The sequence below is a fragment of the Anastrepha obliqua genome, chromosome 5 (assembly GCF_027943255.1).
Source record: "Anastrepha obliqua isolate idAnaObli1 chromosome 5, idAnaObli1_1.0, whole genome shotgun sequence".
Lineage (NCBI taxonomy): Eukaryota > Metazoa > Arthropoda > Insecta > Diptera > Tephritidae > Anastrepha > Anastrepha obliqua.
The window spans coordinates 122,938,344-122,961,829 of NC_072896.1; the positions used below are offsets into that span (position 1 = coordinate 122,938,344).

Here is a 23,486-nt window from a genome sequence, read left to right on the forward strand (position 1 = left end):
TTTGTGGTGTTTTATTCTCACAGAAAGTGAGTATGGAACTGTAAGTATAGTTTTTGTTTTTTTTTAACTGTTATACATATGTATGTATGTGGATACTGATGCTTGTGAGGCTCAGTGGGAAGTGAGGAAAGGAAAGAGTTGACGCTATCAAAGTTATTAAAATTATGTCAGCTGCAATTGAATGCGATTCATAGTTTTGCTTTAAATTTTTTACTCTCAATTAAAATTAATTTGCGAAATTTTTGAGACGCTTTTTTGTATGAATAAAATTGTGCTTTTATTAATAGGACTATGAATAAGTTCGTGCGGTTTTTTTCGAAATTTGAAACTTTATTGACGTAAAATGGTTACAAATTTAATATTCAAAGTATTGTCCATCGCTTACTACTACTTTTTCCCATCTTTCTGGCAATTCACGGATTCCCTTTGTGAAAAATTCGGTCGGTTTTGCCGCAATCCACGAATCGATCCATTTTTTGACTTCATCGTAATTACGGAAGTGCTGGTCAGCCAGGCCATGTTGCATCGATCGGAAGAGATAGTAATCGGATGGCGCAAGGTCTGGACTATACGGCGGGTGGGGTAGGACATCCCATTTGAGCGTTTCTAAGTATGTTTTGACCACTTGTGCAACATGTGGCCGAGCATTGTCATGTTGCAAAATAACTTTGTCGTGTCTATCGGCGTATTGCGGCCGTTTTTCTCGCAGTGCTCGGCTCAAACGCATCAATTGTCGTCGGTAGACATCCCCCGTAATCGTTTCATTCGGTTTCAGTAGCTCATAATACACAACACCCAGCTGGTCCCACTAGATACACAGCATAACCTTCAGGCCATGAATATTCTGCGCCGACGTCGATGTTGAAGCATGGCCAGGGTATCCATACGTTGCCCGACGTTTTGGATTGTCGTAATGGACCCACTTTTCATCGCCAGTCACAATTCGATGCAAAAAACCCTTTCTTTTGTGCCGTTGAAGCAGTTGTTCGCATGCCATAAAACGGCGTTCAACGTCTCTTGGCTTCAATTCATACGGCACCCAATGGCCTACCTTTCGGATCATTCCCATGGCTTTTAAACGTTTGGAAATGGTTGATTGATCAACTCCCAAAGTTTTTGCAACCTCTTCTTGCGTTTGAGCCGGATCTTGATCGAGCAATTCCTCCAATTCGGTATCCATGAACTTTGGCGGCGCACCCTCGCGTTCTTCGTCTTCCAAGCCAAAATCACCACTTTTAAAGCGTGCAAACCACTTCTGGCACGTTCGCTCAGCTAGAGCATGCTCACCATAAACTTCCACCAAGATACGATGACTTTCGGCTGCTTTTTTCTTCATATTAAAATAATGAAGAAGAATTCCCCGCAAAAACACATTATTTGGCACGAAATTCGACATTTTCAAGTGTGGTAAAAATATTGTTGTTTACGCTTCAAATAAAAAACTTATACTGACGTTTGTGCCTTACGACAGTAGCTCTCCAATGAATGTTTGGAAATGTGGATCGATGGAATAATAATCAAGTTACGCCATCTGTTGTAAAACCGCACGAACTTATTCATTCTCACATAATAATGCTCATAATTTAAATTTACCTATTTGGAAAACGGTAAAAACTCATATTTTGTGCTTAGAGAAATCACATAATTTATTCAGAAATTGGTTCGAATATTTTATTTATAAATAATGAATTGTCAGCAAATACTCAACAAAGGATGTACGCGCCAATGATATTATATTACATATATGGAAATATTTTTCATTAATTTTGATTAATTTAAAATTCTTCGAAAAATAAATTTTCGGAGAAATACTTTTCAAAGCTGTGTAAGTGCATTTTCCTTTGTTTCATTTGGTATACCATACAATTTTATAGTTTTTGGCGTCATGAATATTTCAGTAAATAGTAAATCTACACAATGAGAATATGAAAGGTACGCTCGCTCATGCTGAACATTTTTGGTATAAGTTCAAATTTTTAGAATTAAGGATAAAAAACCAATTTTTTTTATCAAAAATTTAAGGATTGATGATGGAGACAGTGTTTCATTTTTATTTTATTTTATTACATTGAGTATTGAAGATAAAAAACGGAATTTATTTTTTTTTTCTTTTTATATGCATATATAATTGGCGCTGGGTGTTATTTCACAAAGTGGAGGGGCCTACAGTTTTGAGCCGACTCCGAACGGCAGATATTTTTTATGTCGAGCTTTTTCATGGCAAATCCACTCGGGGGCTTGCCGTTGCCTGTCAAGGGGCGACCGCTATTAGAAAAATGTTTTTCTTCATTTTGGTGTTTCACCGAGATTCGAACCGACGTTCTCTCTGTGAATTGCGAATGGTAGTCACGCACCAACCATTCAGCTACGGCGGGCGCCTTTTTATTAAAAGCTAAAAATTTATGGATTGAGGGCTAAAACAGTATTTAATTTTATTTTTTTTTTATTTTATTAAATTGAGGATTGAAGATAAAAAACAGTATTTAATTTTTTTATTTTATTGAAAACTAAAAATTTGAAAATTGAAGGTACAAAACAATATTAAAATATTAGAAGAAAACAAAGAAACAATATTTTATTTAATATTTTTATAATTTTTGTCTTACAGCAAAAACGGTTTTGGGTTGGCTTTCCATTTCTACCACGATAAAGTTGTTTATAATGCCTAAGTGCGTGGACCGAATTTAAAAATTATAACACGCAAATTTATTAACTATATAAGCCTTTTGATTTTAGTACTTTTAATAAATTACAATTGAGAATTAATAGCAATATTTAACGTTAAAAATACTTCTTTTTTGCATAAGCTTGAAAAAATGCCCTGTTACAGACACTTATTTCACTTAAATACAAACACAGAAAAGTAAGAATATTCGCTTACAAACACTCTTTATTAAGAGGGGAGTCTGCTTTAGAGGCTTAAAAAAATCGAATTTTTTTTTGCATAAATGTTTTCCCAAACTATTCAAGTATGTGTCCTCAAAATTTTAGAAGCAAATTCACAATATTTTCAGAATTACAGAAGAAATTGTGAGCAAGCGTCGAGCAGGTATACGAGCGGCCGGATCGCTCAAAGTGCGATTTCTCGGTTTTTTATTTTTACGATTTTTCCTAATTGGCGGGAAAGATAGGGAAAAAGTTAAACGTCCTATCGAAAGGAGATTACATTGATTGTACTAGAAATTAAATTCTCTTCTAGTTGAACCTAAAAAACCTTAAGAAAGTTATGATTAACTCACTTTTCAAACAATCTAAAGTGAATTTGTTTTTTCCAAAAGATTGATTTTTTTTTAATTAGCGAAAAATTATTGAATTTCCCACTTTTTTGTTTAATTTTCTTGGTTTAACTAGAAACTATACTATACTAAAATAAAAATTTTGTTGGGTTTTTGGTTTCAGATGAAAATTGCGACCTGTATCTTTCCCGCCGCACGACACATGCACACTCGAGGCGCCTCGGCAAAATGCTTGTACCAGGCATAACATGACATATAATATATTTTAATGAAAAAATTTGAGAATACTGCTGAAATATATAACAATAAAACCTGAAAGTTTCGTTTCAATCGAATATTTCTTTCCTTCCCAAAAACAAAACACGAAAAAATCGATTATTTGAAGCCTCTAAAGCAGGCTCCCCCCTTAAATGAAGATTCGATTCAAAGCTATTTTGACTTAATAATACTCCAAATTCTATTAAAATTCTATTATTACAAATGTGCTTCTAAACGTTTGTAATACCGTGCAGAATAAATGTGAGGAGCGAACTGTCAAACGAACGATGAGAGAGAGAGGAACAAAGCGAAATAAGAAAAATCCAGTCAACCAAAAGGGAACAATTCTTTTGTTATTATTTTTATTATTTATAGGGGCGCTTTTTTGCTTTCAAATATACATGTATATTACAAAAAAAAACTAATTTTACAAATACTGAAAATTTGGAAAAAAATCGTGCGATTTTTAGTCCAACTTTTCGCTTGGGGGGCTTTTTTGTTTTCAAATATACATAGTAGGTACATGTTACAAAAAAAAAAAAAATGTTATAAATAGTGAAATAGTGCAAAATCGGAAAATTCTTAGCCAAAGTTTACGCCAGGGGCACTTATAAATTTTACGATAAAACAACATTCTTATAAGTGCTATGAATTAAAAATAAAACTTAAATTAAATGCTTGCTGGGTTGACGACTGCTCTATACTTTTCTCTTCAACTGTATTTCAGTACAAACTGCGAATGCGGTCGTAAAAACCAAATTTTTAAACTTCTCCTGGGACTTCTATAGAGACTCTAGGAGGTTGGGACTTTCACAGTTATAATGGTGTGACCTTGTTCTTTCTAATGGGCGTAGTAGGTGGTGCCACGTTCTCTCCCCCTCCGCTCCTTATTCAAATATATCGTGGTAGTAATCAAAAGTTTAGCCACGGTTTTTTATAATTTTATTAAAGAGATTGTATTTGATCATTTTTACCGTATAACGCAAAGCTCAGTGTGGGGAACAAATTAACGAGAATTTCGAAGCACTTCGAACTATTTTTTCTATTAGAATCATTGTTCTTTTATTAAAACTCTTTGGGCTAGCAAATAGCTTACCTAAATTTTTTCTAAATATTATAATTAAAACATTCGAAATTTCGTTGAAATTTTTTCGAATACTTACTTGTATAAATATTGTGCAACATTTGAAACTTCGACGCATGTGGTATTTGTTGTAGAATGGGCTAAGTGTCTATATAATAATTAAAATTTTTGTTTTTCAATAATCAAAAAAAAAAAATAATAATAATAACGCAAGAAAAGTAATCAAAACTGGCCAAAATATTGTGTTACTATAGTTTTTACGCGAACTGTATATAAAACATTTTTTTCTGCTGAGGCAAAGTTGTCACTTTTTCTAAATTGTTCGTACACCCAGCTTTTTTCTTTACGCGGTAGATACGTTCCTTAGAAAAGCATGAAAAAAATTGTTTAAAAAATACTTACTTTTATAAAGGGTGTTCCAATAACAGGTGTTACAGGTGAATGGATTGCACTATCGAGAGATGATTAACGATTTTTTCTGGCCGGAATTGGATCGTTTGATCTGGACAACGTTTATTTTCAACAAGACGGCGCTACGTGCCCCACAAGCAACGAAACGATCGGGGCAACGATCTTTTACGGGAAAAATTTCCGGACCGAGTTATCTCTCGAACACCGTCATCACAATTGGCCACCAAGATCTTGTGATTTAACACCTTGTGATTTTTTTCTTGGGGGCCACGTGAAAGAGAAGATCTACGCCAACAGCCCAGGATCGATTCAAGACCTCAAAGATTGAATTTGTGTGGCTATCGATGGCATTGGACAGCAACTTTGCAATTCGGTTATGGAAAATTTCATAAAAGGAATATTGTCCTGTAAGCGTGGTCGTGGTGGTCGTTTGCTGGATGTTATTTTCCACTATTAACGGCATACCTTCCTCTTTATAATGAAATAAACATCCTATCATTTATATTAAAAAATATCATTTTCCTTTAAATATCAAAATAGCACATTTTATGTATTAAAAAGCTCTATACATATAAAATTTGTTGATGTGCTTACATTTTATTTTCATCCACTTTTATTGACTGAAAAAATATGGTTTTCTCAGTAATTTCTCGAGGTCAGACCTAATTAAAATAAAGTTAGTATGTATACTACTGTGGGCAAAAAGTAAGGTGAATTTGGTTGTAAAATGAAAAATCTTTATTTATTCTTGTAAATAAATTTCATCCCCTTCAAAATAATCTCCTCTCGATGAAATACACTTATGCCAACGAAACATGCCAAATAGTCCATTTCCGGTATAGCCGTCAGCACCTTCTTCGATTCAGCTTTTATCTCCTCAATCGACTAGAAACGCGTTCCCCGGAGTCGTTTCTTGAGTTTTGGGAATAGCCAGAAGTCACACGGAGCCAAATCAGGCGAATACGGTGATTGCGGAACGATATGCGTGGAATTTTTGGCGAAATGGTCACGAAGAACGAGTGCAGTGTGAGACGGTGCATTATCGTGATGCAAAAACCAAGAGTTGTTGGCCCATAATTCTGGTCTTTTTAGACGAATTGCTTCACGTAAATGACGCATAACGTTCAAATAATATTCCTTATTAACAGTTTGGCCAGGTGGAAGGAATTCATAGTGCACCACACCACGAAAATCGGAAAAAACTGTCATCATGACCTTTATTTTTGAACGACTTTGACGTGCTCTTTTCGGTCTGGCCTCGCCTTTAGCACGATATTCGCTTGATTGGTCGGTTGTTTCAGGGTCATAAGCATAAATCCAAGTCTCATCTCCCGTAATGATGCATTTGAGCTTGTCCTGATAGTCTGAAAGCATTGTTTCACACACATCAACGCGACGACTTTTTTCCAAGAAATTGAGAGTTTTCGGTACCAAACGAGATTTGACTTTTCGTAGGCCCAAATGGTCTTTCAAAATGGTTTTCACGGATTCTTCTGATATTCCGATCATATCAGTAGGGTCTTTAACAGTCAACCGATGATTTTTGAGCACTAACTCCTTCACTTTATTGACGTGTTGGCCATCTGTTGACGTCGATGGTCGTCCGGAGCGCTCCAAGTCATCAACACGTTCTCGACCCTCTTTGAAGTCTTTGTACCACTTATAAACATTTTTCTGCGACATGGTCGAATCACCAAATGCCTTCTGCAACATGCTAAACGTTTCCGCAGCCGAAATTTCATTCCGCAAACAAAATTTGATGGCACTTCTCTGCTCAAGCAAATCAGACATTGTAAAATGCACTCTTGGTCGTTTGGTAAACACAAGCGTAAATATATTACTAATAATGGCATTCACATGAAAGTTGGCCCAGATGTTGTGCTGCCAACTCATGAAAAAAATAACTAGAACGAAATTTCAATCCCGCGAAGTTTGACAAATAAATTAACCTTACTTTTTGTCCACAGTAGTATTTACTTATAAACGTCTCTGTTTTTCATTTTATTGACAATACAAATTAAGACATTACAAACTTCTTTTATTTTTCATTTTACTACTCTCGACTTTAAAGCGAGACCTTATCGGCTTATGGTAAGAGGTTTTCAAGTGAAACAAACGTTTCCGGGAGTAAAACTTATTATTTGGTTCAACGGCGTAGCCAGCTAATATGAAAGGGGCAGCCAAATGTTTCTGAATGTTCCAATTTATTTATTATGATAATTTGTTTTATATAAATTTATTTATTATATAATATAAAAAAAGGATTTTAATTCCGCCTCATATTTTTTAACAAACTTTCTGTGGCCATTGTGGCCATTCAGCATACATAAAACCTTGAAAGAAAAAATAAATTTGCAATAGTTGGTTGCTTCCTCGTAATACTTCTCAAGCAAGTCTTAGGTGTTCTTAGAATGCCGAAATAATGGTTCGCTGTAGATGTAGTGCAAGGCTAAATCTAAAAAGTTTGCCTAATTTTTGGGTGAAATCTCATTTTTTAGTAGGTAGAAACCAGATTTATAAAAAAAAAATCGCCATCGCAAACTTTTATATTATTTTCTTTTTTATAGGTGTCACCCTGCTACCAACTATAATAGTTTTTGTTGGAAAATAGAAATTCGATACTACAAAACAATGCCCTCAGTTATGGGAAACATTGATGCAGTAAGCAAATGTAAAATTTAATGCATTGCATAACTGTAAACACGAAGGTCACTATTTGTATTATGAAACTTGGCAGTCCTAAATCGTCCCCTTAGTATAACAATAGCCTATGTGCTCATAGGCTATTATTTTTTTATTGAATTTTTGGATTCTCCATCGCCGATTTTATATGTGGTCAAAATTTTGTCAAATTCTAGTTCCACAAAGTGGGTCAAAACGTCAGTCAAAAAATAATAAATATTTACAAACATAACGAGATTTGAGTGAGAGCTACTTTCGACAAAAAGTTTGAAATTCATTTTCTCAAAACATCAAAAAATTTATTTTATGATGAATTTTCACCCTGGGTTTTTTGCGCATTATCTTTTAAAGAAGTCTTCGAAAATCTTCGCGCATTTACGTGATCACTCTTTGTTTGCGTCTTTCATTGTTTTTAATGTTTAAGTGGAAATTTTCTCTGTTCATTCGTTGGCTGAGCGCGAGCCCAAAGTACACTTGAATAAAAATACGAAAATGTGAATACGATGCAAATGAAATGTAAAAACCCTAGATTTCGCTGACCGCGTGTGCATGCCCACCCCGTTGAATTCTCGACACTCGACATCACCAAGAATGAAAAGTCATGGTGCAAATTGGCTCTTCGTCTATAGCTCGTCATTTTGGATTACTAAGATGCGAAAGCAGCGATAAATACACTTACATTTTGAATGATGAAACTCCATGCTCCACCATTGCGAAAAGCAGCTGGAATCTTTTGCTGTATTTAAGGGCTACATTTTTTCTCTCGAAAACGCATTTCATGGAGGTCTTCCCATATAAACTTTTGGGCAAGAAAATATTTATTCAATGCATAAACCTATAATGAAAGATCGGTCAGTGAAACACAGGTACGGTAAAATTGAGAAAACCTCTGGGATTAGTTACGCCAGTAGAAATAAAATATAGCATCATGATTTAAAAAGGTCCAGGTGCTTGGCTGGCTTTTCCCACAGAAAGTTGCTAAAATTTTTCCTCAATAGTCAATTATAAGAGCGTATCAGCTGACGAGTGGTGGAACCATGTTCTTTAGAGTGGATCAATTTTTCGACATCGTTCCTTGCATTTTTGGATTCTAATAAAATTATAAAACACAATCCGGTAAAATCAATTTAGACCGCCCCGAATTTTATAAATAGCTATCTTTACTGCTTTACTGCTTTTTCGATTACTCGCTCTACAATATGTGCAGTCACCCTCGTTTATGCATGCGGTGTGGCTGACAGCCACATGATTTCGTTTTTCACCTTCTAATTGAACCGTCAATGGTGTTTGTTTGTTTTTAGTAGTGCGCCTTTTGAGCTCATTGTTGATTTTTAATAAGGCGTGCCATTTGTACTGTATGGCTAAGTTTGTACTCGCTTTACGCTTTGTAACAAGTCATTGCGCATTATTTTACTGTATTTATATGTTAATATGTACGATTTAAGTGGCTGAGGTCAAATAGAGCTTAAAAAATAAGCAAATCAAAATATTCATTGTAAGAGTAAGTGGCTTTTGTCTTTATTGTAGAAATACGCTAATTAAAGGCGCCAGTGAATTTTCTGGAAGCGCACGGCTTTTACCAGGCATTGGAACTTTAGTGTAGGTAAATATTTTTCATTTCTATTAGTCACTTGTTTTCTGTGCGTTTTTCTTTTTATATTTTGTTCTTGTCTCTTGTTATCAGCTGTGAGTCTTATCTGTGGCTGCTGGTATAAGTTTGAGATGCGATGTGTCAGCGGTACCGGTGTATCAGTCAACAGAGAGAATATGAAAAAATAAGCTTAATTGTTATTGTACTATTTTACAGCTTAAATTCGAAATTATTACTCACCGTTTGAAAACGCATAGTAGGAAAGTGATTTCATCTCATTTCTTACTGAGGCTATGAATACGTGCCCAGACATGAGAAAATTGTTTGGGCAATACAAAAAGAAAACTGTTATATTGCATTTATTTATGAAAGTTATGATTGGTATCATTAATTACTGCAATTTCCTACTAACTTTGAGTACAAAAGGTACAAATTAGGACGATTAGCAAGAAAATCGAGAAAGCTTTGAGATCTACTAACGAGTGATTTTTTAGCTATTATCTTTTTAAACAGTTGGTTTAAACAGCTGACGCACGTTTCGTGTTTTGTTTCACTGTCAAACATCTTCAGTTTGGTCTATAATTTAACCATGAATAGTCTTACAAACAAACAACGCTTGCAAATCATTGCATTTTATTATAAAAATGCGTGTTCTGTTAAGAAAGTTTATCGCGGGCTTCTTCCATTTTATGGTCAGTTTAATCGACCCACTGAAGCGGCTATTCGAGCTATTGTGACTAAATTTAGAACCAAATTTACATTATTGGACATCAAACCAGCAACACGCTTACGTAGAGTGCGAACTGAAGGAAATATCGCAGCTGTATCGGCCAGTGTTAATGATGACCATCAATTATCGATTCATCGCCGTTCGCAGCAATTGGGCCTCTGTTACTCAACAACGTGGAAAATTTTGCGAATGGATTTAGGTGTGAAGCCTTTCAAAATACAGCTGGTGCAAGAATTGAAGCCGAACGACCTACCGCAACGCAGAATTTTTGGTGAATGGGCTCTTGGAAAGTTGGCCGAAAATCCACATTTTTATCGAAAAATTGTGCTCAGCGACGAAGCTCATTTTAGGATCAATTGGTACGTAAATAAGCAGTATTGTCAATTTTGGAGTGAAGATCAGCCAGAAGAATTGCAAGAGCTACCAATGTATCCAGACAAGGTCACAGTTTGGTGCGGTTTATGGGCTGGAGGTATCATTAGACTGTACTTCTTCAAAGATGCTGCGAATCGTAACGTAACTGTGAATGGTGAGCGCTACTGTGAAATGATACCCAACTTTTTTTTGCCCAAAATGCAAGAGCTTGACTTGCATGACATATGGTTTCAGCAAGACGGTGCCACATGCCACACAGCACGCGTAACAATGGACTTGTTGAGAGGCGAGTTCGGTGAACATTTTATTTCACGTTCGGGACCTGTCAATTGGCCACCCAGATCGTGCGATATAACGCCTTTAGATAATTTTTTGTGGGGCTATGTTAAAGCTCATGTCTATTCAGACAAGCCTGCTTCAATTAATGCATTGGAAGACAACATTAAAGCATTTGTATGTGAGATACTAGCCAAAACACTGGAAAGAGTATGCCGAAATTGGACTAAACGGATGGACCATTTGAAGCGCAGTCGCGGTCAACATTTGCATGAAATAATCTTCAAACATTAAATTATATGCACTTTACTATCGATTTAAATAAAAATTTCATGCATTTTTCTGAATTTTACATGTGTTTTTTTGAAAAACTTTCTTATAGCTCTTAAAAAATCTCCCTTTACGATGGAGAGAATAATAAGGAGGCGCCTATCTTGGTACCGCTGCTTTGCTCTCAGCGAACTTGGCAGAACCAATGCGTATCTATAGAAGTTGGTTTAATTAGAATAGTTGATTGCTTGTTCTTCAACTCACATTTTCTTTAGAAATGTCAGTAAAATGGAATGACGGAACGTTGTTGTTATGTTTTGAATTCACTGTCTCTTTTCAGTTCTAATATAAAAAAGTATTTGCTGCTGCTCGAATGCTACCGCCTTGAATAAATTATCTAAGGTACCATTAAAAAACAGTTACTTTATTTTTCGCGATTTTGACAAGTCGGACGTCAGCTCCCTTCGCAATACAAAACAAACAAAAGTAGGAGAAATTACATGTTTGTGAAAATGCAGTGAATGGCTTAGATGTTTTCTGATTTGTGAGATTTCAACTAATTCAACTAATGAAAACGAAGTGCCCTGTGTTAAATAATCAAAACACAAATTAATATAAAGCCTCCAAATGCAGTTTGTTTGCATTTTTATGCGGAAGATGCCGTGGCAAGAAATTTGCTGTGCGTGTGTACAATTTCTTTTGTTTGGTTGCTTCCATTGCGTTCGTATACTCTTCTTCTTCACAAACAAGTGATTGCCCCTCCTTTCGCTTTTTTATTCATGGGATCTTACGACACGGCGGATTCGGAAGGCGCAATCATGTATTCTATCATTCTTGGAATAGATTCCCCTTGGACAGACTCGTATTTGACGTCATATTTGTGCAATTATTTGTGTGTTGTTTGTGCAAGTTCTTCTTCTTCTGCATTCTCGCTCCCAGTTTCACATTTATCTCACACAAATATACCAGTGTCACGTTACGCCTCTCTGCTGGGGCAATCTTGTATTTGTCTTCTATTATTCTTCGAGATCTACAAAAAGAGGCATCCGAGTACAGCAAAAGCTGTCTCTGTTGGACGCTGGTGACAAGGGGAAATCTGTTGAACTTTAATGAGCGTTCGAGTTGCAACCAAAAAAATACAAAAATTATTATTTCGAATTGACTTCGCTGAAATTCGATGAGGCCTCACCTTTTATTTCTTATTTCATTATTTTTATTTCTTATTTCATTACATTTATTTCTTATTAAATTATTTTTATATTATTTCTTATTTCTTATTTCCTCTTTTATTCTTATTTTATTTCTTTAATTTTTCTGGCGTTTAAGTTTAATTTTGAGCTTTGATATGTTAAAAAGAGAGCCCAACCTCCTTTAGTGCTGTCAATTCAGCGAGAAATATACCGCAGCGGTCATTAACCAAGTGATGCACAAACAAAAAATAATATTCATCTTTCTCCCACTTTCTCTCCTTGCATCTCAACGACGGCTTCTCCTTCAATAAACAGTAAATAAAAGCAATTCAAAGCACTGAACTGGCGAGCATGCACTGAAATTCTCGTTCTCTCTTTCTCGCTATAAAATATTATATTCGCTATTTTCTTGAATCTATTACAAATACAGAGCTCTAAAATTTTACTACCAAGTTAAAGAAAATTCTTCTTTATTTTTAACTTATTATACGCACGTTGCTTTAAAGTCGTGCTTTTCTCTATTAAATTTATGCCAGTCGCTGCTGTTTTAATCCTTATTCTTTAGCTAATCAATTATTTAATATTTAACTTTTCAAATTAAGTTAAATCGCCTTTCTTAGCCTTTCAAGGGATTCCCATCAAAGCGTTTGGCGTAGGCTACTTGGATTGCACTGGCAATCCAATTTTCCCTATTTACACAGACTGACAAACCGCAAACCGCAAATTTGAAAGCCTTCAATTAAACGTCAAAACATGAAGTTACAGCAAAAACTGCTTTTGCACAATCCTTTAGCCAAATGGTAAGTTCTTCGCCATTCGCTGTATTGCAGCGACGAATAGTAAAAGTTATATGGCGCCAAACCTTCCACTACTCACATTAAAAATACATTTCCCTTGTGATTTATAATTGAGTTCATATTTCTTTTTCACATCGAGAGACAACAACAGCAACAAGTAAAAGGAACATCCATATAAATGTTTTGTGCTTTGAAAAAAGGATGCTTGGAAATTCAAATGAAAATTCTTGCCTTTAAGTAAATCTATTTACCTGCATGACAGTGGCGCAGTCATGGTGGCGGAAGAGCATTTTGCTCGCTTTGCCCGGACCTTTATGATGTGCATGGTGCTAAACATTTGATTGTCTTTTCTGGTGCAAATTTTTGGATCCACCGCTTGCGATATTCATTCCACATTCCACAAATTGTTTTTGTCGAAAAAGCTTTATTTGCTAAAAGTGCGAAATTTTTGGGGGGCTCCCTTCCCCTCTTCATAGTTCTTATATACATACATATATGTATTATACATTCCACCTGTGTAGTACATATTTAGGTCCGTATGTCTGTATGTAAGCTCATGCGTTCGCATAAACAATTTTTTAAATAAAGGAAATGAAAATGCCTACTCATATTTTTCCTGTTTTTTTTTGTCGTCAGCAAATATTCGCTCAAACAAAATTTCTTTTATTCTCAGTTTACTATACAACATTCGTGTTACTGCCAAAAGCTGCAACTACTCCTCTGTTGCAAATGGTATGAATTGGCGAAATTATGTAAAATCCTCGAAAAAAATTTGCATATCTTTGTACTTTTCAATTGGAACTGTCAATATTGAGCGTGAGATAAGCGTTACCGTTTTTCGATTATTGAGGCAACTGCGAGTTGTATTGAATGTTTTTGGGTGGAAAAGGTGCAGACCTTGTGTGTATGGGCTTATGCGCCTTAATATGGTAAAAGCAAAAGGTTTGTAAACGGATTATCGAAAGCTTGTCTGATTTGGCAGGCACTACAAAATTCGTGTAATGCGTATGTAAGTATGGGTTTCTCCGAAAGTAAATTTATTTATGATTAGAAAAGGTTTACTTGTTCAATGAACTGAATATGAGTTTACGCTCACCTGGTAAAGGGATTTTCGCACTGGTAACCCTAATACCTACATATGTAATTGGGTAGGGCTTAGCTACAGGTAAGATGTTTACCTATGAAACCGGAATATGCACCTAACTGATACAATGATTGTATGAAGTACTAGGTTGTTCAATGAGTTTAGCTGTTCGACAAGAAAAACGCAATTTTATACATAGTTTGAAGTGTACTTTATTACGCCCTGAACATCAATACACTTTTTTCCAAAGAGATTCCAATTTATGAACTCCTTCCCTGAAGTGAGAATTTGGAAGGTCTGCCAAACACTCGTCTATAGCTGTTATGACCTCAACATTTGATGAAAAACGCTTTCCACACTTTAATTTTCTTAGGTCTGCAAACGAAACTGGAAGTCCCTAGTGGCCAAACTTGGTTAATTCAGTGGATGCTTCAACAATTCAAACTTTAATTCATGGATTTTAGCCCTTGTCCAAATGCTTTTGTGACGAGGTGCAAAGTACTGATAAAAAATTTATTTTATTCTTTTGCGAACTGGGTCTTTTTCGTGAATTATTTCTTTCAGCTAGTCTAAAAGGCTGCAATAATATTCAGAATTTATTCAGTTTGCAAGTAATCCACAAACGAAATTCGTTTCGCATCCCAACACAACTGATGCTAACACCTTCTTCGCCGATTTCTGGACACAAGCGCATTTCGGAGCTGAGGAACAAGGTTCACACCATTCTTTAGCCTCTTGTTTTGATTTAGCATCATAGTGATGGACCCAAGTCTTATCCATAGTGAAGAAATCCAATATTTTCTTGTTACATTGGCGATAAGAATGAGAAGCATCCATTTTTAGTTCCTGAGCAATGTTACGACTACTAACATGCCGGTCAATTTCGACTATTTCGATGATTTTCATCGACATTTTCTTTGACATTAAAAATGCCTGAACGGAATGGACGAACCCAAAATTACACGTAATTAGCTGTTACAGTATCGGCATGAACCCCTTGAAATGAGCATAAACCTTAAATTTCTTGATCTATACTTTACGAGATATCGATCACTATAACCATATATCTAAAAAATAATGCATTTTTTCCCCCAAACTAATATCAGCGCTGGCGAATATGAGATTAAGAAATCGATTGACCTTATTTCCAAAAGAAATAATTTGTACTAAGACTAGGCTTAACAAATAATCAATGACATATGATTTGAGTCATGATGTTAAGGGAATGTATGAGACAAGTAAATTTAAAGAGCCATAGTGTGCTGTTCTCTTTACACAAGATCTATTGATCAAGAATGGGCTCTCATCTAAGAGCGAGATGGGGAAAGTTTACAGTACACTGTAATAAGAACTCCACCTCCTAAGGAGCAACGTGTAGTTTAAACATTTTGGTATTTTCGAAATACGTTATATAAATTCGAACCGATATTTTCTTTACCAAAAAAGTTAGTATTCAGCAAGGGCTCTACAAAAATTTTGGCATCCAAATCTAAAGAAACACAATAGGCGCGATTAGTATCCGACTTAGTACAAATGTCTAGAACGAGATGTTGGTAACAGAGGCGTAAAAATAATATGTTAAATCTCCCGTCTAATATTTCAGAAAAGACGTGCTTTTAAACTGAACTAAGCGTTTGTCTTTGCATTGAGAGTTTGCTTTTGCACTCAAACTCAATCTTTTACGATGAGCTTGCGAATACTTTTTCTTGAAAGAACTACATATCTATTTAGCAACAGCTGCATTTTGACGCATAGAATTGCAGTTTCTAATGTAATTCTAAAAAAAAAACATGCACATCACTAAATTTTGATTAGTAATAATGCCATCAATATTTTGAAAATACTATAAATATTTAACTGCTTTAGTGATGTAATAGTGCTACCAAATTTGCCTATATTTGGCTTGTCTGATGGTGCCGAAATCCCTAGCTTAAAATTATTTTTTTCAATCTTGGATATCGGTGGCCCTTTTTATGAGTTTTAAGCATAAAATTTGATTTGTATCAATATTTGAATTTTTAGCGACATAAGAATAATACTGGGGACCAGTAATGAAATAATATTGCCCCCAGAAGGTTGAGAGCACGCAAGATGTAACCATTTATTCGTATTCCCGACCAATCACGACATCCCCGGTTGACTTCAGTTCCTAAATCAACGTGAAACAAGGTTAACGCTACCGCCAACTTGTAATCAAATTGAGCTGCATTTTGTTCTAAAGAATATACAAAACATCAAAAGAGGTGCTTAGCTGAGAATCTTCGAAACGAATGGCTAGCGGCTTATTAATAAATAAACTTAGGCGCCATCCATTATTTTCACCCATGGGTCACGCAATCACTTTTCATTCCTTACGAAAATATGAAAAAAATTCTCGATTACTGATTTGGTCCAAAATTTAATTGTTTTCTTGCAAGCCATTTATAAATTTCCTAAAAAGTGCTGGAAAAATGTGCAGCTATCAATGGGTATCTGTTACTTTGAACAGATCGATAGTATTAGCTATTAGTGCCTATTCATAATTATAATTCTAATAAATAAATGAATAAAAAATAATTTGGTGCAAATTTTTCCTGCTATTTTCGAATAAAAAATTAGGATTTATGATTGAAATTCCGGTTTCATAGGCATACGCATGAAAAATAAAAAAAAATAATAATAATTTTTTGTTTATTTGACAGTTCGCTTGTAGAGCTTAAGCGAAGCATTTTTCAGCAGATCAATACAAAATTTAAAGGGCCTTATTCTTTAGCGCTTGAGTGCGCTTCGAAATTCAAAAAGTTATACAATTAAGAAAATATTAGCAGTCTTTTATTGTCACTCGAATAGGTGATTACCAAAACAGCAGACCAAGAAATGATTGCAGGAAGCTTTTATAATTATTTTTTGTATTTTTTCCCATTAAATTTTCACTTGGTTTTGTTGCTACTTGCCAGTCTTAGTGTGAGAAAGCATGCAGTTCGCACATAGTTCCAGGAAAATATAATAATAAAAGCAAGAAAACAGATATAAATAAAAAAGTCCAACAGCAAATCGAGTATCAAGCAAGGCAGAAGGATACGATAGACAAGCATAAAGCATATAAGCTAACGCAAACACATGCGTTAAGATGCTTGTATGTGTGTGGGTAAGTAGCTAACAACACAATAGGAGGCCACATGCATACTAAGTGCATACCCTGTCGGAAAAACCATAACAAGTACAAAAAATTTCCTGCTGGAATATTTTCTATTACTGGGGCGCTTCTAGTGAATACGAACTTTGAGTGACCCCTTATTTCCTCTCATCTTAGCAGGGGAAGCACTAACCTGGTTGTGAATTGGAAGTTGTCTTGTAAAATTAGCAAGTAGACCCGATTTACACGAGGAGACATCTGGAAGGGAAACATTTTGTTCAAGGGCGAAGGACGGTCGGGGAAGACGCTTTGCTCTTCTTATTCGTATTTCTTATCTTAAAGCAATTTTTGACAGTTGCTTCATTCGTTTTCTTCTTTTGTGGAAGAAAGTTCTAAGTTATGTGTTGGTTTTCAATCAAACGGAAGATAACAACGATGACGAACATCCGAACGCTGCTTGGGAAATGGACGATTATTTTTGCTAGCAAAGTAGGTATAATTTAAAATAGTTATGGGACATGTTTATGTTGATTTCCAATTTTTCCCTGCATTTCTAGATACTCAAGTTAATTTTAAGTTAATTATTTACATATGAAGTATTTTTAATTTAATTTTTTTTATTCAAGTATAAGAATTTATAAATATATTTCAATAAAAAAGACAACAAATTATTTATTATTTAACCAGTTTGCATTTTTCATTCATATTATATATTTAAGAAACTGTTGTCGAACGCTCTCTGCTTTACATGTAAGCGCGTGCTAGAATACATCCGAACCAGACGTTGCTAAAGTATTAAATGTCAAAATGTCGCGGAAACATTTTTGCCCGTGTGTACGCGAATGAAACATCAAAAGAGAATTTCCAGTGTCTCCCTTCCAGATGTCTCCTCGTGTAAATCGGGACTAAGCGGAGTTACTCACAGCTTATTTCCACGACAGTCGGTTCTACGTTACCGAGACGACCCGGACTTATATGTAAGTATGGGGAATGTTTATGCTGCTACAACAACAACAACAACTCACAGCTTGCAATTCAACAGCAACAGTGAATTTTCCACGAGGGACTTTGCAGTATAAACCCACTCGAAGAGCTAAGGAAACACGCATGGGCGGATGTCTGCATGCACACAAGCATCAACTAATGTGAATGAGCGTAGTGATGGACATCGAATAAAGAAACTTTGTATGCTGTTCAATGGGGTTGCTGTGTATGAGTAGGACATATTTATTGTTACATGTGTACAAATATTTAAGTTTACACATTGCATCTGCTTATATGCATCATACACCATATGTTTTTTTTTTGTTTTTGCATTCATCCAACTTGGTTTCATTTTGCTTGTCATTTTATCTGCGAAATAAAATAGGGAAATCTTAAACGAAATGCTGCTTGCTGTAAATAAAATTTTGGGCCACAGTAAGACGCAGTCAAAATGTACTCGCATGCGTACATACTCGTTTGTATAAGTACTCGTATATCTAGCGAAATGTGTCCTTGTAGTTTTGCGGAAGAAGACGCGAGCATATGTTAAGTGTGATAAGATAAGAGTATCGTTTGGGAAACGTGGAAACAATGTAAGTAGTGGATAAGTACATTTTAGTTGGGGCAGCGTGACATTACATACATGCATACATACATATGTATGTATGTGTTTATACTCGTGCTTCTGCATACGCTGTACTTTCGTGCATTGCCATTTGTTTGCATGTAAACTTTCAAATAGTTTGATAGATGTTCTTGGTTTAAGCTTTAAAGAAGACCAATTTAAGAAGTCAGCTCCATGCAAGTTGCTACGTATCAAATACTTTGTTTACTAACAGCTTAATTCTTATTACATAGTTTTTCAATTTATTAATTTTTAATTTTTGATAGGCTCCATTCACATGCTTGGAATATTTAACACTCAGACATGAAACACAGAACGCTCAGAAATTAAGAACTCATTCGATGATGATAGATTACTAGGTTTAGCCAATAACTATGGTGACAAATAAAATTGTGAGGGGAACTTCGGCTGCCACGTCAGGGGGGTGGTTCGCCCGCAGAATTCTGCAAGGATGATAGATAGCAGGTTTGCTAGTTAGGTACGGTGAAAAAACATTTTTTTGAGGGGAACTTTGGATTCTACGTCATTCGTTTTGTCGGTTATTTCGTCGGCATATCTGTCAAATTCGCTCAGAGCCGAATAACGGTGTGCTAGGTAGTACACCTCTAAAAATCTTTTCACCATGAGAATTCTGCACGATTATTTCACACTCCTCCAACCAATAGTCATACGGCAACGAAGTCTTATAGGCTTATTTTTTCGTATATCCCGAATACATTCTTAGCTTTTTTGCAAGCAAACTCCTGCTATGTCAGCCCATCAACTGATTCTGTCAAATTCGCTGAGAACCGGCTAACGGTCTGCTAATGCTCACACCATTAAAATCTTTTCTGCATGGAACTCATTTACTCAGCTCATATGTATTAGTTCTCTGCTCTCCTCGCTATAACCAGCATACCATTACATATAAAAATAATGACGTCCATTTATTCTATGGAGAAAATGCGCAACACCTTGAGGGGGAAAATGTGTCAAAATCAGTGAGAGTTTTGATGTACATGAAACTTGGAATTGGTTATAACAAATATGGGTGGGCAATAAAACTGCATACTCTAAATTTTTTTTGTTTTTTATTGAAAATTTGTAGAATATTTATAAATTTTGTATAAAGTATGAAACTTGGATTAATATCGTTTTGACGTGATAACGTCTTATAATTCGATTTAGCCGGCTGCACGCACAAAAAAATGTGTCGTTACCTTGCTCATTAGTGTTACCTTGCTCATTTGTCGTTACCTTGCTTATTTGTCGTTACCTTGCTCATATGTCGTTACCTTGCTCATGCCGTTACCTTGCTCATTGCATTGAATGAACCGCAAGCGAAAGCGCGGAACGAACAAAGCAAACGAACGGCAACGTTCGACATCTTGCTCTCTCCTTCTTAAGTGAGCGTATATATGTATGTATATGCGCATATGTACATACATATATAAATTCACGTACTTGTACTTCCATATGCCTTCTTATTGATTATTATTAATTTGATTTACTTGAAGAGTTTAAAATAAAACCAAGTTTGTTAATAATACCTGTTGTTTTAATGTTATTATTATTAATTTTTTTATTATATATGAAGGAAAAAATGTATGGTAATATTTACCATATACCTTATAAGATATGTTGTATACTAATATATGTATATAAACATGCATATACATATACAATTTCGCGCAATTTTCAAAAAGAACAAATCTATATGTAAAGATGCATACAAATCATATGGGCATATCAAATATACGAATCTATTCCGTACGCAAGCAAATGTAAGCTAATGTGCTTGAACTGCAAGCGAGAGCGCGGAACGAACGACAAAGAGCACAATCGGCCCCCGCGTTCGGCAACGTTCGACATCTGGCTCTGTCCTACTTGAGTGAGCATATATATGTATCTGTATGTATATGCGCATTTGTATATAAATTCACATACTTGTATTTGCATATGCCTTCTTACTGTGTGCATGGTAATGAACCATTTCTCTGTTGAGAATAGGACGATGATAGAAAAAGTAGAAAATGAAAGAGTGTTTCGAGTTTAAAGTGTCTTGAAAAAAGCAAATCGATGATGGTGCCTCTTAGTGTTGTTGACTTATTAATGTCTGATGCACAATCGAAATTGAAGATATCTTTCATGAATTTGATAAGTATTTCGTCATTTTTCACGTTTGAGTAAATGTAACTTGACCTATTCCATTGCAATTCCATTTACCTCCTCCTCTATATCCATACAAAATATCTATCAAACAAATAAAATTAAAATTTTGTTTTGAAAATTGCAACCATTCCATCAATATTTTCTTATGACGTTGTCACGTTAAACTATCGTCAGTAAACCGACTTTACAGACAACCTCTTTTTTTGTTATTAAATAAACAGTGCCACGCAAGGTTCAATAAACTGCATGGATCACCCTGCAGACGATTATGGAGGAACCCGAATTAAGTGGTAAGAAAATGAAAAGAAATAGAAGAAAATATTACGAATGTGTGTAGAAATGAAGGCGAATTATGGTAAATGATCGATGAATTTTTTTATGAGGAAGTAAAAGTGGAGCAGACCAAAAAAAAAAATAATAATTCCAAAAATCAACAATATTTAAAGTCACTTGAAACTTCCACTTTATGATATTATAATTCACTGTGCTATAAAAAAGCATACCCAAAAAAATCTACAAATTAAGATTAAAAAGATCAAAGTTTTGATGAAATTTTGAAAATTTGTTAAAATTCCATATAAAGTTTAACACTTTGCGTTATATGGAACTATATTTTTATAGACAAATAGAGGTGTGTCTAAGATTTTACAGCGGGGTGTATTTTGGAAGGAATCGTAGGAGAACGAATTAATTGTGGTTAGGGCATGTACACGCAAGGATATTTATTAGTATTATTAAGTGTGCATATTTAAAGGAAAAAAGAAATTATTTAATGTATTTTCTTGCCGTACAATAAGCACACGCTTACTCCCAGATAAACCTGAACCACTTCTTTAAGTGAAACAAGCAACGTTGTTTATTCCTTCCGGTTAATGATTTATTAATGGTATTTGGCTTCTGGAAGCGTTAATACCACTTAACCAATATTTGGAAAAAACCTTCGACAAACTCACTAATTGCGGTTGCTCTCGAAAAATGTGCAAGTGTTTACTTTATTTTTAATTGGGTTATGAAAAGTGAAAAGCGCATTCGCATACTTCAGCTATTTCGTGGCAATCAGCAAACCCAATTATTACAGCACTTATTATTTATTTAGATATTTTTTATGAGCAGCTTTTTCATGGCAGAAATGCACTCGGATGCTTACCCTTGCCTGCTGAGGGGCGACTGCTATTAGGTAAAACTTTATGAGCATAAAAAAGCACTTTATTTTCAAATTAGTTAATAACCAAGAAGTACGAGAAAAAAGATGCCTTCAATGTTTTCGATTTGTAATTGGGGGACTGCGGAAATGGTGACTACAGGCTATGGTTCTCTATATCATTGGACGTTTTCTATTTAATATATGACTTCAGATAAACTTTATACATTTTATCTAAAATATATTTATTTACTTTAAATCAGACCATTTTTATTTAAATATAGAATTTTCGCTCAATTTATAAATTTTAATTCATGTTTATTTTTACTATGCGATTAGCTGTTTTTCCCACTCGCAAATTCTTAAAAATAAAAACTTGCAACTTCCCCTCAAAATGAAATTCCATTTTGTTCTCTCACTCTCCCCTACTTTGTAAGTTTTTGAATAATGTAGCAAATGCGCCTTGGTTTATAATGTCCAATGCAGGCAGAAGTTCATATGAAGAATAAATTTATTTGGAACGCATCCTGTTAACATCTCTTTAATATGGTTACTCTTAATATTTTAATTAAACACTTAGTAATCCTTTCGCAATGTATATGTGTACATACAAATTCATATGTACGTGTGCATAGATACAAATATAAGTAGGCAACTTTTCAACTACCTTAAATTTTTCACAAAAATCCAGCTGCCTAATCAGCATAACCACCCAACCAGTTCACCTGTCAATGATCTCACGTTCCTTTGTTTGTTGTTGATTCCCAACTTAATATGCCTGCTTAAGGAACAGTGTGAAAGGTGCACATATTTACAGCATCATAAGCGGTGTGAAACTTACAGCACCTGCTAAGCCTTTCTTCTCCACAGCGGGTGGGTAATTTGCCTTTATTCAAATGCTACTAACAACAACGTTCTAGAACATTAAAAGCTATGTATGCTAGCAGCCTGCCCTCCTTCTTATCTTTATTAATCATTATTATTTCAAGAATTATCATTATTATTATTATAATCATTATTGTTATTGTCTCTATGATAACAAACTCATTAGAAACCATCTCCTCGCCCAACCCACAGAGTCGTTGAACACAACAGAGTTGCCGGTGATATGCTAGTTAACACCACAGAGATGACATCGCGTGCTTACTCACTACACTACACTCATCTGCTACCGCTCAGCCCAACATCAAGTTTAAGAGAATGCTGAAGTCGGCATCTTAACTGTTTCCTGTGCTGACTAGGCGCACAGACAAAACAGTATTTGCTTTTTCTTCTCTCTTTTAAGCCAAGCACATACTTGTGCACATACACATACATATTTCATTTACTTTCACTGTATTGCAAGTTCTCGCATTAACCTCGTTTTCAAAGGTTCGATGCCATCGTCCACCACCACTTTATTATCCCAAGTTATTCACAGGCTACTTTAAGTGCTGCTGCTACCTCTCGTGTGACGCATTTCCCTTTATTCTCCCTTTCATTTAGT

General features: G+C 35.1%; 1 protein-coding gene across 1 annotated transcript; it reads left to right on the plus strand.

Moving 5' to 3' along the window:
• The first annotated feature begins 8,867 nt into the window (after nucleotides 1–8,867).
• On the plus strand, nucleotides 8,868–14,741 carry LOC129248965 (uncharacterized). Its single transcript, XM_054888571.1, has 4 exons — nucleotides 8,868–9,104; nucleotides 9,199–9,274; nucleotides 9,356–10,853; nucleotides 14,589–14,741. The coding sequence occupies exons 3-4, from the start codon at nucleotides 9,852–9,854 to the stop codon at nucleotides 14,739–14,741; spliced, it is 1,155 nt and encodes a 384-aa protein (XP_054744546.1). The 5' UTR covers nucleotides 8,868–9,104; nucleotides 9,199–9,274; nucleotides 9,356–9,851.
• The last annotated feature ends 8,745 nt before the right edge of the window (nucleotides 14,742–23,486 follow it).